Below are 17736 nucleotides of genomic sequence, written 5' to 3' on the forward strand. Positions count from 1 at the left end.
GACACTCTTAAGTGTGGGTGCAAGAATTGCTCTACTCTGAAAATATATGTAATCTGACATGTTTTGCAACAAATTTGGATATGCAAAGTCTACCAAATGAGAGAGAGGATCATCAGTAGTTGTAATCAATAGATCATCTGAAATTTTAACTTCTGATTCATCACCAACAACAGAGATAATATTTCCATCACCTTCATCAAGTATCTAATTAGCAAATATCTTCATTTCACCTTCAGATTCAGGATTGCCATTTAAGTTCCAACAGAGACAATTTCCATTAACACTATGCTTTGCAATGACCATTAACAAGAGTCAGGGTCAATCATTATCACATGTAGGACTTTATTTGCCAAAATCAGTGTTCACCCATGGACAACTTTATGTTGCTTTGTCAAGAGTTAAGAGTCGCAGTGGCCTCAGGGTTTTAATTCTAGACGAAGACGGTAATCCAAAGTTATCAACAACAAATGTCATGTTCAAAGAGGTTTTTAATAATATTTAGGTAAGAATAATATTATTTTCACTTTAATAGCATGTTATGATTTATACTTTTGTACAAATATTTACTATAGATATAACTAATTTATTTATAACTCCTTTTTCAGATTTGAAATGAAATGTGTAACAAGGAGCACAACATCCTATGCCAATTGCTTTTCTAATGAAGTTAGTAAGATACTAGATTGTCGATAAATTTTTATTAACTTTTTGATAAAAAAATTTAGTGTAAAATTAACATGCTATTATTACAATTATATATGTTTTTATTTTTTTCATGTCTCCCTCCTTATGATTCAAGAATATTATAAATTTCAAACTCTTCTATTTATATTTTACTTTGAATAAAGATAAAACAACATATTTAACACGTTTATTATATAAGGACGATAATAGTGTTATACTAACTTTAAAAAATATATAGATATAAAATATTATTTTTCAAAATGCTTGAGGTAGGGTTCGAACCCTGTCCTCAAGGAAACCAAAAAATTCCACAACCACCAGAAGACTATATTTTATAATAAAATTTATGTAAATTATAATACATATAGATATAGATATCTTCTATTAAATAGTTTACTTTTATTTAATTTATTTTAATTTTAATTATAAACTCACTCATTTTTAAATTAATTATATTTTTATTTAATAATAATGATAAACTCACTTATTTTTTTATAATTATATAATATTTATTAATATTATTTTTTAATAAATACTTATAATATACAATAGTATAAAAGATATAAACTAATTAATAAATTATTAAAATTTAAAAATAATAGTTATTTTAATATAAAAATAAAATAAAAATATTTATGATAGAATAAAAATAATAAAATATTTATTGTTCATGTTCGATAATATTTTAAAATAACTTGATATTTCAGAAACCCATACTCATTACCCTAACTACGCCGTGACGCTGTTGTCCTGGTTGGCCTCCGCGACGATCTCCGATCCTCTGGCGTTTACTGACGACCTTCTCTGTGACATCTCCTCCGGCATCGATCTCCATCGACGACATCTCCTACAGCGGCGATTTCATCCGGTGTCGTCTCCTGCAGCTTCCTCTCCTTGTCGTCCTCTGTGTCTTCTCCGCCAAAATCGTCAACGCCTTCCTGTTCGACGATCCAGGTTAGCTTCCTTTCCTTCCTTTCCTCTCCTTTCCTTCCTTTTTGACGAGTCTCCCCTTTCCTTCCTTACCATTCAGATCCGCCGCTAGGGATTGCATTCCGCAGGAGAGGAATTCCTTTGTCAACTTCCAAGCCAAAACCGGTGTAGAGGTTCGTTCCTCCTCTTACTGTATCGCAATACATAATTTGGACGTTTTGTCCGATTTCAACTTTTAGGGTTCGGAAGAAACTTTTGAAAGTGACGAGCAATAATTTGATTGAGAAAATAGTTAAAGGAAAATAATGCTCCTAAACTGTAGATGGTTATTGAATATGAAATGCTTTGAAGTGGTAAACATTGTGTTTCACTGGTTGGTGAATTAGCAAATCACCATTTCTTTTTTGTGCTTGTCATTGTGGGGGAAGAAAAGTATTTTCGAATGGTTATTGGGTTGATCAGTTTATCACATTGGCAAGAATAAGATTGTTTTTGATATTGCAGAATGCAGAACTGTGTCTGGTGTTGCTGGACCGTTGGATACTCTTGATAAAGTTAAGGTAATGACTAGTTTTGATGCTATGCTCATTGCATATTCTAGAATTTTGAACTTTTCTCAATGAAATGTATCACTTTCTGTGCGGTGTGACTGAATTTTATACTGATCAACTGCAATAGGGACCAAAATTTCAAGAGATTGTTAAACTAGAAATTAAACTTTCTGTTTCTTGTGTAATTATTTGAACTAGAAATTAAACTTTCTTTCTTGTGCAGTGATCTTAGCAACAACCACATTGGAGGGCCATTCCATTCACTGTGTAATAAACATTGTGAATATAATGCTTAAAAAATAAATTATAAACATTGTGAATATACTGCTTTTGTGCTGTGTGCAGGCTGCCATTGTGAATTCACAGACCCTTGAAGAAGTTGCAAGACTTAAAAAGGTCCTTGCTTTTCTAGATCTGATGTTCACTTGTTCAATTTTGATTTTCGCTCTCTGCTGTTTACTTCTTAGATGACCCTTTCTTCTGATTGCTCATTTTTGTAAAGAGAATCTGTTGTCCTTTTTATTCCTCCTCTGCTGTCTAATTTTCTCTTTAATCCCAAAATAAAAAAATCATTGAGCTGGTGTGAGTATATTATTGTCACCATAATTTTTGTTATTGTGAAAGCCATGTTATAGTTTGACAGATTAAGTAAATGCATTGAATGAGTTTCCTTTGTCCCTTTTGTGTTTCTTGTGTAGTTGCATTAGCAATTTTTCATGCTTAAAACCTACTTTACTTGTACAATATACTTGTTTGTTTACCTTTTCAAGAATTTTGTATTTGTCTTTATCCTGATTAAAGGTCAGTTTGTACGGTGTTTCTTTCCTTTACATATGTAATATGTAATTCACTTTTTGTTTTCTTTACCTTTTCTTCTTCCCTAAGTCGAGTATCCTATTCAAGTATTCATAGATACGAGGTTATTGTATTGATCATTTCAAACTTATTTTCTAATTATTTCAATGTTTGATTCTATATAAACATTCTTCAGTGTTCTAAGTAAATATTTTCTAGCTCTTCTTTATCACCTTTATGCCTTGAATTTTCTGAGTCCATATACTTGGCATTTATCATTTTAGTATGTTGTTTCTTTTATCTTTCTCCTTAACTTGTGGTGATCCAGTACACCTTAAAAATTGAGATTGAAAATTTTCAGGTATATGTGAAATTTTGTACTGAAAAGAACTCATTCATGAATCTTTTCACCCACAATTGAAACTTATTATATCTCAATTCTGTTGGTTATTTATTCAAATTAGTATTTTGTTCTGTGGACCCGCTGTTACCTTGTGCCCATTTATGGAATCTGTTTGTCACTTAGCGTATGCACACACTATAACAGAAATTTCTGTTGCCCTGAAGCCTTGCGATAGCAGTAAATAAAATTGACCATTTTGTTGTGACAATAATATACTTGTTGATTTGTAGGTTAGGGACTTAAGCTCTCATCTGAATGCTCTAGCAGAGTCAGAAACAGAGGGTGTCCAAGGAGCTGCTGCGGTTTTTAATCAGGTCCCCCTTTAGAAACATAAACACAAATATGAAGGCTATGCTATAGACTGGAGTCTTCTTGTTCCCGGAGCCGGAAGGCTTGTATCTGGTAATATTTGGTTATTTCTTTTTCTCTGTTTAGCTACATTTTATAAACATTGAATATTGACAATACTCGATTTGTTGGGCATACTGCTAGTGTTAAAGATCTGCAAGTTATATTGGGGGTTTATGAGACCTCTTAACTGTCAAATAGCAAGAGCACATGTTCTTTGTGATGTCATTGTAATTTCTAGTAATGAGAAGAACCGCGTTTCCCTAATTTCTTATTAACTTCACTTTGATATATATATATATGTAGCCATTTAACTAACAGCAAAATTGAGCAGTGTTTTCTCTGAACTTGTGTCTATTTCTCTCTGTTTCAAATTCCAATTACTTAGCTTCCTTTGAATTGTAGTTTTCATCATCTATTTTTTTTAATTAAAAATAAATGATAATCTCAAGTTTTTTTCCGTGAGACTGAGACTTAGATCCACCACTCTCTGATTCAGGTTAATTTAATTTATTTATTTATTTATTTATAATTAAAATAAAATGTGTAAGGAACCATCACTATCTCATTGGATTCAATACCCTAAAGCAGTAGTAGTTCATGCTTAGGGTTTCAGCTTTTATTATAATAATTATTGCTTTGTTTGTTTATTTTAATTATTTTTTGTCTCTCTTCCAATTAGAAGTACTCTAGAGCAATGGCAATAGCAATCTCTATCTTTGAAACTGTTGCTATCAACAAACAACATTGTAGTGTGTCAAACAGTGAGATATATAGATATGGGTAATTTCATATGTGTAACATGTGCTTAATAACATGAATTATGTGATCAATAATCTGCTTAGTTTACTTAATTAATCAATGGCTTGCTATGTTATGTACATTATATAATAACAAATTAACAAGTTGGTTAATGGGTTTGCTTTGAGTATTTATGCTGGGATGGTTGTCAGAATAAATAAATCTTTGAATGGCATGTAATAGTTATTCATATGGCAAAGGAAACAGTTAGCATAAATCATACCCTTTAAATCCAAGTCTCTTCTTGTTATGTGGGGTGCTTTATTGTTACCTTTTTGGCTATTACCTATTGAAATGTCATGAAGTATGATATACAACTCTGATTAAAACCTACTTCTTAATAACTTGATTTAAATTTGATTAGTATAATAAATCAACTTTGAAATGGTATACCTAGATAGTGGTGTAAGTTATCTTTCTTTGACCATAGTCAATATTTTATATTTATATTTTTTGGGCATAACACCCAGTTGCTAAACCCAAAAGGATATCAAGGCATAGTTCAATTATTAAGCTTTTTTTGTGCAAAGTTCAAAACAAATATTTAGTATTCTCCTTTTTTTTCTCAATTGTTAAGCATTCTCCTTTTTTTTTCCCAACTGTTAAGCTATTTGGACTGCTGTCTAACATTAAAAGCAACAACAGTAATATGAAGCAGTAATTAAATTAAAGTTCTCCATCTTCAGGATTGAATGCTTGATTTTGTAGGTCCTCGGATTGATCGTCGTTGTCGCTCTCTGTCTTGTTACCACCCTCCGTTTGCTCATAGTCGCTGGCGACAGAAGCAGTAGGTTCTGGGGCTGGTCGTCTTTGTCATCTCCTTGCTCCGAGTCTCACCATCAGCTTCCTTCACGCAACTAAAAGTTGGTCCCCGATTTGGTGAGTTCCAACAAATTCCCCTGTTCTTTCTTTCTCAGTTTTGTTGCTGTATAATACATGACTACATTTTGATTTTGTTGTTGAAAATATCACTGAACTAGTATTTTTGCTGCTGAAAATAATCACTGGTATGAGTTTGTTACTAACGCTGCACTTGCTTCAACTAGGATTATTAGTATCAATGGAAAACCATCAATTGTATACTAACAAGGATGAAGTTAAAAGAGTAGAAGAGGGTCGCATCATTATTTCAGATGCAATATTGGGCACTACTAGAAGAAAAGTTAAAGTTTTAGAAGTATCAAATAATCACATAGAAGAAGTTCAGAGACAGATACGGTGTTTTGATAATTCTTTGAGACTCTCATCCCAACATTTTTTACAAGGGCTTGTTTATTTTTGCGAGGGGGAGACATGGGTTTTTATTTACCAGCATTATGACAATGACTTAGCTGATATCTGGGTCGAGGATTGGGACAAATTCAAGCTTTATCTAAAGCAATTTTTACAAGCTCTCGCAATATTATATGAAGGGAATAATATGTATCATGGGAACATAAAAGATTATAGTTTGGTAATAAGTGGGGATAGAGCTTTTGTTAGTGGAGTTGAGGGAAATCATCTTCCTGATGGTTTCCAAGATCAATTTTTTACTGATGAGATGGAGGCTCTACGTGAAGTTTTATTACAGAATCTCGATCAATCTCCAAAGGAAATCGATCTGTTTTTAGACTTTGTATCAACGTAAGTTAATTTATTCTTTTAGTTAGTATATGATTTTTATTTGAATTTTGTTTATATTTTATAGCTAACATTTATTATTATTATTATTTCAGGTGTGAATCATGGAATATGATTTTTTGTCATCCGATTTTCTTAGATTTTCAACATAAATTATATTATTTTCTTATTGCAAACCAATATTTAAATGAGCATTTAAGAGGTATTGCCTACGCTCAACAGCTGTCATCAATAATTGAAGGGCTGCTTCAAAACTGGGGGGTATATAAGGTAAATTGGCTCAATGGAGTGAACCGAGTGAACGATCCGGTGATGATGCAAAGATTGAACAGTGGAAACTATAGAAATTGTGGTACTGTTACTCTTGTGTTTCTTCGATTTGTAAGGAACTGTATTGCTCACCTTGACATGAGGGTAAATTATTTTTTTTATATTTATACTTTAAATTTAATTTAATTATAGTATTTTGATATTTTCACAAAAATAAATATTATCTAAATATTGTTATATTTTTTTAAATTATATACTAAGTATTATTTTATTTTTTTATATAATTTTTTTTCAAACAGGCAAATGTTGCGGTGTTTCAAGAAGCTAAAACTTTGGCGAGAAATATTGAAGAATCCTACCCTTATTTTCTATTTGCATTACATGATGCATTTGTGCAAAACGGAATTTATATATTTGATAAGCCCTAATGGCTTATCTAAAGCTTTCCAAGCTGCCTCTGCGTGCACTAATTCAGCTATTATCTCGAACTTGGTATGATGATGTTCTTTAAGCATAAACAACTGTTCTCCTAGATATTGGCATCTTAATTCATGTTACCATTTGATATTGAAATAATGCGATGGTTTATGTATTGTCTTGTCTCACAAATTAACATCAGCAGTAATAACAGAGTAATTTTTGTTGCAGAAATCCACTGTTGGGTTGTCCTAATTGCAGGACATCTTAATTATAACATCATTAATCTTCCTTCCACATTTGAATTATTTATTGCTTGTAGTGAGTTTCTTTTGTTTTTTTTTTCAACCTTAAAGCTTATAAATGTAATGCAGCAAAAGAGGCTGTTGGAGCAGAAGATACCCCCTTGGGAGGTTGGTCTGTAAGGTTGCATTCTGTTGCCCAGGGAACTCTGAATGTTCCAGGATTGAGCTTAGGAGTTGGTCCAAAAGGAGGACTTGGTGAACATGGTGATTTTGTATCTTGACAGTTCATTCTTACAAAGGTGTCACTCGCGGAAAGGCGTCCTGAGAATTACGAAGTAAGTGAAGACAACTAGTAATATAGAAAAATATGTGTAAATGCTTTGGGAAATCTATCATCGTCTAACATAAGAATGTATGCATCGAGTTGCACAACTAGTTTCTGGAATTTAGTTCTGATATATCTAGAACAACACACACATTATCAGCTTTTTATAATTTGAAGTACATGCAGATTTGTTGACCACCTATTTTGTGTATTGTTAAGGGCCTATATATTTAAGTTGTCATGTAGCAAGCAGCATCATTCTTTGTTTATCCAGGGCAAAATAGGATTTAAGGAAGAATGGAAGTTTTATACAACTTCAATTAATGTACAATTTTGTGTATGTCAATAGTTTTATGTAGTCTTTATGCATATCGGACTGAACCTGCTTTATATCAGTACATTTCTATCTCCATGTAAGATGATTTTTACTTGGAGAGCTTATATCATATATTGGGAATTTTCACTACATGTGTGCAGGCTGTTACTGTTTGTCCTTTGTCTTCAGTAAGCTCCCTTGTTCGGTTTGCTGAAGAGCCCCAGATGTTTGCAGTTGAATTCAGTGATGGATGCCCTATCCATGTATGCAATGTTATGCTATTGCAATTATGAAATTTTATGCTCTGAAATTTCTCATTTGTATGGTACTAATTGTAGGCTGTTTGTGATGCAATTCAAACTGAAGTAGGTAGATGTAACTCATCTTGGTTAAGAATTTCGACTATGGCATGTATAGATGGAAGTAAAGTATGGCAGTTCATTTGCTAGTTTAATTGCGTAGAATCTTGATATCAATTTTAAACATTTTACCATACTGAGGCAAATGGTTATATGGTATATTTTTATTTTCCAAAATAAAGAAATCCTGCATTGTCTAAGTGCATCTTTGAGTTTTGGTGATGTTTTGTGCAGGGTCAATGTGCCATAATTGTATTGCCAAGGTTGACAATGCCTGGTCATCGGATTGATCCTCCCTGTGGAAGTGTTTATTTGCAATATGGTCAGCAAAAGTCAGTTGCTGGTGCTGAAAGTGCTTCAAAGCATTTGAATTTTGAAACATTTAACAGCAGCTGCCAAGGATGCTGTTGCTGAAGGTGGTTCCATTCCTGGATCAAGAGCTAAACTATGGCGAAGAATAAGGGAGTTCAATGCATGTATACCTTTTAGTGAGGTTACCTTGGCCTTGATTACTATGCTTCCTGCAGCTCCAAATCTTCCTCCAGAATCTCCTCCTTTGCCACCCCGTCACCAAAAGCTGCTGCAACTGTGATGGGTTTTATTGCTTGTTTACATCGACTACTTGCATCAAGAAGTGCCGCATCACACATGATGTCTTTTCCAGCAGCAGTTGGAAGGATAATGGGTTTACTTAGAAATGGTTCAGAGGGTGTTGCTTCTGAGGCTGCCGGGCTTGTTGCAGCAGTCATTGTGGTGGGCCTGGTGATGCTAATGTGATGGATTCTAAAGGAGAGTGGCACGCAACAATTATGCATACGAAGTCCGTATTGTTTGCTAATTAGAGTTATGTCATTATTCTTGTCAACAGATTGAAGCCTACGTCAGTATCACCTTTGCTGTCAATGGCTGTGGTTGAAGTGCTCGAGGCTATGATTTGTGATCCACATGGGGAAACTACTCAATATAATGTTTTTGTTTAGTTGTTGCGCCAAGTTGCTGGGTTAAAGCGTCGTTTGTTTGCACTATTTGGTCATCTTACCGAAAGTGTTAGAGAGACAGTAGCTGTTATTATGCGATCAATTGCTGAAGAAGATGCTATTGCTGTGGAGTCCATGCGAGAGGCTTCTGTGCGTGATGGTGCTTTGTTGAGGCATTTATTGCACTCCTTTTTCCTTCCTGCCGGTGAACGCCGTGAAGTTATTGACAACTTGTTGCTCTTTGGGCGGATTCCTATCAACCCGCTTTGGAGCTATTGTCTTGAATTCTGCCTCCCGGACTTGTTGCTTATTTGCATACACGCTCTGATGGAGTTCAACGTGAAGAATCAAATCAAGAGGAGTCATCAACCGGGAGAAGAAAACGACGCTTACTTCAGCAGAGGAAATGTCGCATTGGGAGAGGACTACAAGTGCAAGGGCAATGGCAATTGTATATGAGCAGCACTACAAGACTGTTGGTCCTTTTTCAGGCACAGCTCACATTACTGTTCTCCTGGATAGGACAGATGACAGATCTCTGAGACACAGACCTCTTTTTCTTTTGAAGGTCTTTGTAAATTTAATCTACTTATTCTTTCTTGTTTTCTCTTTCCTTTTGGTGATTTCACTTTACAAGCTCTACTCAAAGTTAAATTCAACTCAATTTCAGGCTTTGATGAAGGATTTAGCTAATGTAGAGGCTTATGTTCTAGTTGGAGCCTGTGTATTAGCTGTCAATCTTCTTACAGTGGTCCATGAAACTTTGGAGAGGACAGCTATTCCTTTGCAATCAAATTTGATTGCAGCTACGGCTTTTATGGAGCCACTCAAGGAATGGATGTATATTGACAAAGAAGGTGCTCAAATTGGACCTGTGGAAAAAAGATGCTATTAGAAGGTTATGGTCCAAGAAGGCTATTGATTGGACAACAAGGTGTTGGGCCTCTGGGATGCTAGATTGGAAGAAGTTGCGTGATATTCGTGAGCTTCGCTGGGCACTTGCCCTTAGAGTTCCAGTCCTTACCCCACCTCAGGTAGAGTCATCATCTTTGGTGGAAGATATTCATACAAACATCAATTGTTCTGTAAATATTTTCTCTATCTCGAATTCTTTATTATTTCTTGTCTGATATGTGGCATGAATTGGCTTTTTTTTTTTGCTATTAATCTTTCATGGCCTGAAACCTTATTATTCTTGATGACTTGAATTTATTTATTTTTGGTACAAAAAATCTAATGAGAAAAGCAACATATGTTTAGGTGCCACTATCTTCAATCTCCTATAATAACTTATTTACCAATTACAATTCTATATTTAATTTGCTTACATTTGCAAAAATTTACCCAACTATTCTCTTTGCCGCAAAATTATTTTTTTAGCCTCAAGTTTCTGTGCCTGTTATATTCTTCTGAAAATTGGCATGTTCATTTAGATGATGCTGGAGAAATTGTTACTCCAACTCCTGGAGTAAAACGAATCTTGTCAAGTCCATGTTGCCTTCCTCACATTGCACAGGTACTTCAAAGGTTTCTCCTTATTATTTGGCCATGTATGAAAATATGTTTGTTCTGTGGTATACTACTACTTTAATAAAATTTCTTTTTCAAAGATTATAGGAATTGTCTCCTTGCTTGTTAACCTTATCATATTTAGTTCAAGTTGTCTGTTGTTTACTATGTGATAGGTATGGTTTCAGTTGATTTTTAGTATTTTCTACCCTTCCAATAATTCACCACTCTCTCGGCTGCGCTGCTATTCGCTTCGCTCATAGCTGCTTGTTCGCTTATATGGTCTCGTCTTCGTAGCTCTCAAGCTTTGCTTATAATATTTAAATCTATTTTTTATTTTTCTTTTCATTGTTTTCCCTCTTTTGTTGTGTGTGTTGGGGGGTGGGTTGTTTTATGAATTCAGGCCATTCTCTCTGGGGAACCAAGTATTGTTGAGGCAGCTGCTGCATTGTTGAAGGCTATTGTTACCAGGGATCCCAAGGCCATGATACGTCTATACAGCACCAGTGCATTTTATTTTGCACTGGCCTATCCAGGATCTAATCTACTTTCAATTGGGCAACTCTTTACCGTCACCCTTGTCCACCAAGGATTTCATGGTGGCGAAGAGGCTGCGGTTTCAGCTTCATTGCCTTTGGCAAAACGCAGTGTTCTTGGTGGACTTCTTCCTGAATCTTTGTTGTATGTATTGAAGCGCAGTGGTCCAGCAGCATTTGCTGCTGCAATGGTATCAGATTCTGACACTCCTGAGATAATATGGACTCATAAAATGAGGGCAGAAAATTTAATACGTCAAGTATTGCAAATTAAGGTCTGATGTGTATGGTTTTTTATAGAATACAAGTGTACTTCCCAAACTACCTTTCCGGTATTGTTCATGCGGTTCGGTTTATCCCTGTTCACTGTATTTATCAGGTTTTGCAACACCTTGGTGATTTTCCACAGAAATTGTCACAGTATTGCCATGTTTTGTATGACTATGCCCCAATGCCTCCAGTTAAATACCCTGAACTTAGAGATGAAATGTGGTGTCATCATTATTACTAGAGGAATCTGTGTGATGAAATCCGCTTTCCAAATTGGCCTATTGATGAGCAGCTTGCAAGATCCTTGAAATATCCTTGGATGATGTATCCAGTGATGATGTAAATAAAAAGCACTATTCGGAGGTATCAGATGAAACATCTAGCTAATCAAAGCAAATTGAAAATATCGACGAGGAAAAGTTAAAGCGACGATATCGAAAACTTGCTATGAAATATCATCCTGTCAAAAACCCTGAAGGAAGGGAGAAGTTTCTTGCTATACAGAAGGCTTATGAACGCCTCCAGGTAAACATAGTTTGCATGTTACAAGCTTATTTGGATTCATATATCAATAGAAGTTACTAGGATAGCGTGATATTCAGCACAACTATCCTCGTGTTGAAGTTAACTGCTTGTTATTTTGAAGTCTTCAAATGCCCATGGGGACATGTTTTGTTGTCTTAACTTCTTAATTTTTGATATGTAAGTATATCATGCAAACAAGTCCATGTACTTTCTTTAGTGTGAGAAATGAGAAATGGTGTGATAGCCCCTTGTCACCCAGATTGGGAGAGTTTTGTAGATGCATAAACTGTTTTGTTCTTTTCTCCTTTTGCAAGCCAGCTATAGACAGGCTGTTATATGCATGCACAGATTTGGGGTGGCAAAATCATGATGTATGTTAAAATTTCTTTTTGCTTCTTGGGGGAATTTATGTGATATAATATCATTTGCTTGCAACAGTAGGTTTTTATATCCTAATTCACTGAATATTTACCTTTTGCGAACTGTATCTTAGGCTACCATGTAAGGATTGCAAGGTCCTCAGCCTTGGAGATTGCTTCTTTTGCTGAAGGGGACAATGCATTTTATACAGAAGATATAGAGACATATTGGAGCTATTCAAATATGCTGGCTATCCCATGTTGTTAAGTGCTGTTACTGTGGACAAGGATGATAAGAATTTTCTTTCTTTCAGATGGAGCACCTCTCCTTGTTGCAGCATCAGAGCTTGTTTGCCTGGCGTAAAATTCCATTCTAGCTCATGCTGCTCGTTGACTTTTATTGTGGCCAGATGTGCATCTTCATTGAATGGAGAAGAGCTGGTGAGAGATGGAGGAGTGCAACTTCTTGCAACTCTTCTTTCCCGTTGCATGTATGTTGTTCAACCATCTACTCCTGGAAATGAACCACAAACATCATGCGAACATTTTCAGTTCTTAGTCAATTTGAGGCTGCCGGATCTGAAATACTTGAGTTTTCTGGGCTAGTTCCAGACATTGTGCACGGCACTGAGTTTGAGCTTCTACCAGGAGCTGTTGATGCTGCTCTACAGTCTATTGCCAATGTTTCTGTTTCATCTGAGTTGCAGGATGCTTTATTGAGGGCTGGTGTTTTATGGTATGTCAATTATTTTTTTTTTTGGGGATAAAATGCTTGGTATTTCTCTCTCAACTATAGGTATGCAGGAGGATGTCCCATGTGAGTTTAGGGCTTAGTTAGCAAACTTGGTGTTTATATGTGCCTGTGTCGCCAAATAGCTTAAGTATTTATTTAGTAAGATGAGCTTTACCATTACATGAAAATTTACTGTGTATGAAAGTAACTCTGTAAACAGCTATCTACTAAGCTCTCTAAATTTTGCAAAGGCTTAATTTTCAAAGCTTACTATATATTACTTATGAAACTGATTGATCTCAACATCTGATTAGGTTCAAAACCCGTTTTACTAAGTTCATCCATACATGACAAAGATGTTTCATGTGTGCGCTCTTGGTGGAGCAGATAATACCAACAGTACTTATGCACTAGAGTGGTTAATTTTTTTTGAGAAATGCCTGGCATATTATTTGGCAACGATCTGTCCACTCCTATATCGGTGGAGCTAAAAAGGGAATGATGTATGTTAAGTCTAGCTATAATTCGATGATAATTTATGGTGGTATCATACTGTCTCCCTTTCTTATCATTTTTATGTTTAAAGTGTTGTGTCTAGTTGGGAATTGTCTAGCTATTCTATGTTGTAGTATTATCATAATTTTTGTGGGTTTTGAGCAGATCATTTGATAGGAGATACCTCTTTAAACCTAGCCTTTCCTTGTCTTTATCATTGCGGATTCAATCCTGGGTTCGTCTTTCTCTTGGGACTTCCATTTCTTTCGTAACCTTAATGATAGGGAATCCTTTCAACCTTTGGCTCTCTTAGGTATCCTTGATGATTTTTCTGTCTTCTAACCACTGACAATAGGATATTGTCTCTTGATTCCTCTGGTAGTTTTAGCTGTAAATCTCACTTTCAATTTTTAAAAAGAATTACAGATTGAAGAAAAATTTTGAGTAAAATGATCATGATAGTATTTCATTAAGCGGCAGCAGCAATTGCCATAGGAAATAGTTGACAACAGGAAATTTTATGCAATAAACTGAAATCAAAGATGCATCCAGTCCTGAAATACAAAAGGATGAGATGAGACAGGCTTTGAGAAACCATGTACATACACACTACGATGCGCAACACAAGTATATTAAGTAAAATTTGCATTCCAAATAGAAAATTAGATAATAACTATATACCTTAATGACAGATATCAAACCGGTCTTAAATTGTAAAACACCTAGTCCCTCACTGATAGGTTCCAAATTTTGGGACAATGAGTATGCATGCTTACATACTGCAAATAAGAATAAGATTCCATTAGAACAATTGTTAGGAACCTTAAGAGCTTCAATAACCGAATTAAAGCATATATTGGCACTCCCAAGCCACTATCTTATTTCAAATAACATATACATTTTCAAATTAGCACACAATTAAGCCATATGTTGATTTTAACCCATTTAAATTGTCAGCTAAATCACAGGCCAAGTTCGAATTAGCAACAAAGAACTCAATATTAACATCAATTTCATTTTATTGGGTAATTCTTTAATACTTCTTGTCTATATGGTTGATAACATGATATATAGTTCAATAAGGATGAATATGTGATCCTCCTTTTAGGAAATGTATATCCTATAGTCGGCCAATGACTTTCACAGTTATACTGTATCATGTTGAACATACAACAAAGACAATACACACAATTTTATAATAACTTCTATATCTAATGTTAGCCAAAGTAAGTGAATAAATTAATTGGTGCTATTTTTTTAATAAATTATGTATAATTTAAAACTTCTTTTAATCGTCTTTATCATCATCATCTTCTTCTTTCAAAAATTTTCATAATTCTTCTTATTTTATCCTTCTAGCAAGAATCAGTATCACGACTAAAAAATTCCGGTGTCAAAATTAAAAACTTTTTGTGTCACGGTTAAAAAATTTCGGTACTATTTTTTTAATAAATTTTTCACAACTCAAAAAGTTCTTTTCCTTTCCTTTCTCTGATTTCACCTTCCTAATAAGAACAAAAAAAAAATCAAACAAAAAAATAAAAAATGTTGCAATAACCACTAGGAGGAGGAAGAGGAGAGAAAAAAAAGAAAAGAATACGGCAACAACAAGACGATAATGAGGATAAAACACGCAAAGAAAAAAAAGAACATGAAAAAGAAGAATTGTATGATTCATGCACAGGATGTGTGAGTGATTTTTATTAAGTTTGTGCCAACTTAATAGGACTTGGTTGATAAAAATATTTAAATATATAACGAGACCAAAAATATATATATATAATAAATTATTATTTCTATTTATAAAAATTTAAAATATTAACAAATATATCCATTGATAAAAGAAATTAATTTTGTACTCATAAAAGATAAAAAGTTATTATTATTATTTATAAAATTTTAAAATATTAATAAAACTATACATGAATAAAATTAATACTTATGTATTTTTGTGACATCAAAACTATTTTTATGGGTAAAAAACTAAGGCCATGGATTTCTTACTCCTACTTTATTGTGGGAGTATAATTAACCACCCCTAAAATATTTACAAAATAAATCCCATTTTTTATTTTTGAAAGAATTAATAATTAAACATTTGCCCTATGTTCTTTTTGTTTTACACATTCTTCCTATTTCCTTTAATCTGCGTTTCAAAGAGAAGAATTCAAGCTCTGCTAGGGCTTTTGCCCCCCTCTCTCTGCTTCCCATCAATGTCGCTCGTTCTTTGTTCCTCCCCCTCCGCGGTAGCTCGCTCTCTGATCCTCTCCCTGCGCCGTGCTCGTTTTCTGATCCTCTCCATCCACGGGATTGCTCGTTCTCCCCTGCATCATTCTTGTTCTCTGATCCTCGACATGCAACACGCTACCGCCGCCGCCGCTAACTCGGGTCCACCACTTCATTGTTTTCTGTCGCCTCTCTATTCCTCTTTTTCCCCAGTGACTCTGATCTCTGTCCTTCTCCCTCCACCTCTGCCTCTGCGACCTACTCTTGTAAGGTTCTATTTTGTTTTTATTTTTGTTATACTTTATTTTTTTTTCTATGAAAATTTTATGTGAATTTGAATGTTCTTCGTTTGACAGAGTATTGAATGTTGTTTTGATTTCAAATGAATTTGATAATAAACTAGTGAAAAGTTTTAAAATGGATTAGGAATCCTTGATTATTCTTGAATGATTGAATTTGATTGTTGTGATTTGGTTGGTAGTAACTCTTTTGATTTCTAATTGAATAAGGTTCCTACTTTTTTGTGGAAGTAGGGCAATGATTGTGAAGAACTAAAATACAATACATGGTGTCTTGTATGATGGGGACATTTGGGTTAGTATGAGTTAACCAAACATTTTCCTTTATCAGTTAGTTTCACTTTCTATACTCAAATATTTCAAGCTTCAAAGTTCATGGCTCTCTTTTCGTGTTCTGTAGTTATGTTGCACCGGAGTATGCATGCACTGGAATGCTGACTGAGAAGAGTGATATTAATAACTTTGGGATACTTATTATTAGGGGTGTTCATGGTTCAGTTTTTTCATAAACTGAACTGAAACTGCACTAAACCATTTTAAATGGTTTAGAAACTGAACCAAACTACTTTGTCAAATAAGAAACTGGTTTTAAACCAGTTTATAATACAATGCACCAGTTTAAACTAGTTCATAAAAATAAAACCAGATTTAATTGAAAAAACCAGTTTAAATTGGTTTATAGGTTAAAACTAGTTTTAACTTTTAACATATATAAAATTAGTTTTTACATTTTCTCTCTTCCCCTCTCTCTCCCACTCTCTCTCTCTCCCTCTTTCTCTCCTCTCTCTCTCTCCCCATCTCCCTCTCTCTCCCCCCTCTCTCTCCTTCCCTTCTCTCTCTCTCTCTCTCTCTCTCTCTCTCTCTCTCTTCTTCTCTCCCTCTCTTTCCCCCTCCTCTCTCTATCTCCTTTCTCTCCCTCTCTCTCCTTCCCCTCTTCCTCTCTCTCTTCTTCTCTCTCTCTCTCTCCCTCCTCTATCTCTCTTTTCCTTTTCTCTCTCTCCCCCTTCCCCTCTTTCTCCCCTCCCCTCTCTTTGTCTTTCTCTTTTTCTCTCTCTCTTTCTCTTACTCTCTCTCTCTCTCTCACTCTCTCTCTCTCCCTCTTTATCCCTTTCTTTCATTCTCTCTTTCCCTCTTCTCCTTTCCTCTCCCCTCCTCTCTCTCTTTCTATCCCTTTCTCTCTCTCTCTCTCTCTCTCTCTCTCTCTTGCTCCCTCTCTCTCTTAACATATATAAAATTAGATTTTACATTCTCTTTCTTTCCCTCTCTCTCCCCTCCTCTCTCCCCTCTCTCTTTCTCTTTCTCTTTCTCTCTCTCTCTCTCTCTCTCTCTCCCTCTTTATCCCTTTCTTTCATTCTCTCTCTCCCTCTTCTCCTTTCCTCTCCCCTCCTGTCTCTCTTTCTCTCCCTTTCTCTCTTTCCCTCTCTCACTCTCGCTCCCCCTCTCTCTCTCTTAACATATATAAAATTAGATTTTACATTCTCTTTCTTCATCTCTCTCTCCCTCCCTCTCTCTCTCCTTCTCTCCCTCTCTCTCCCTCATCTCTCTCTCTCTTTCTCTCTCTCTCTCTCTCTCCTTTCTCCCTTCCCTCCCTTTTTCTCTTTTCTTTCCGTCTTCCTCTCTTTCTCCTCTTCTCTCCCTCCTCTCTCTCTCTCTCTCTCTCTTTCTCTCTCCCTTTCTCTCTCTCCTTCCCCTCTCACTCTTCCTCTTCTCTCTCTCTTCCCCTCTTTCTCCCCTTCCCCTCTC

The 17736-nt window shown here is 35.1% G+C and overlaps 1 protein-coding gene and 1 long non-coding RNA gene across 19 annotated transcripts; one reads left to right on the forward strand and one right to left on the reverse strand.

Annotated features, from left to right (window-relative positions):
• Positions 1 to 1347: 1347 nt before the first annotated feature.
• Positions 1348 to 13276, forward strand: LOC112756554 (dnaJ homolog subfamily C GRV2). Of its 18 annotated transcripts, XM_072205989.1 has the most exons (18): positions 1348 to 1638; positions 1715 to 1787; positions 2119 to 2174; positions 2389 to 2430; positions 2511 to 2561; positions 3594 to 3765; positions 5221 to 5391; positions 5559 to 6135; positions 6228 to 6546; positions 6702 to 6894; positions 7194 to 7399; positions 7867 to 7968; positions 8299 to 9609; positions 9712 to 10075; positions 10475 to 10557; positions 10954 to 11361; positions 11466 to 11881; positions 12375 to 13276. In XM_072205989.1, the coding sequence occupies exons 8-10, from the start codon at positions 5573 to 5575 to the stop codon at positions 6828 to 6830; spliced, it is 1011 nt and encodes a 336-aa protein (XP_072062090.1). In that variant the 5' UTR covers positions 1348 to 1638; positions 1715 to 1787; positions 2119 to 2174; positions 2389 to 2430; positions 2511 to 2561; positions 3594 to 3765; positions 5221 to 5391; positions 5559 to 5572; the 3' UTR covers positions 6831 to 6894; positions 7194 to 7399; positions 7867 to 7968; positions 8299 to 9609; positions 9712 to 10075; positions 10475 to 10557; positions 10954 to 11361; positions 11466 to 11881; positions 12375 to 13276. The 18 variants fall into 18 exon arrangements, 17 of the variants coding, with proteins under 17 accessions (XP_072062090.1, XP_072062071.1, XP_072062129.1 ...); XR_011867138.1 differs by lacking the exon at positions 7867 to 7968 and having other exon boundaries at positions 2389 to 2432; XM_072205970.1 differs by adding an exon at positions 10727 to 10832 and having other exon boundaries at positions 2119 to 2561.
• Positions 12985 to 14261, reverse strand: LOC140176218 (uncharacterized). The gene is made up of 2 exons (XR_011867139.1): positions 14150 to 14261; positions 12985 to 14022 (listed from the first exon to the last, which is right to left on the reverse strand). It is a non-coding gene; the product is annotated as an uncharacterized lncRNA (long non-coding RNA).
• Between the last annotated feature and the right edge of the window lie 3475 nt (positions 14262 to 17736).

This window comes from Arachis hypogaea, chromosome 1 (genome assembly GCF_003086295.3).
Source record: "Arachis hypogaea cultivar Tifrunner chromosome 1, arahy.Tifrunner.gnm2.J5K5, whole genome shotgun sequence".
In the NCBI taxonomy this organism is placed as follows: Eukaryota; Viridiplantae; Streptophyta; class Magnoliopsida; order Fabales; family Fabaceae; genus Arachis; species Arachis hypogaea.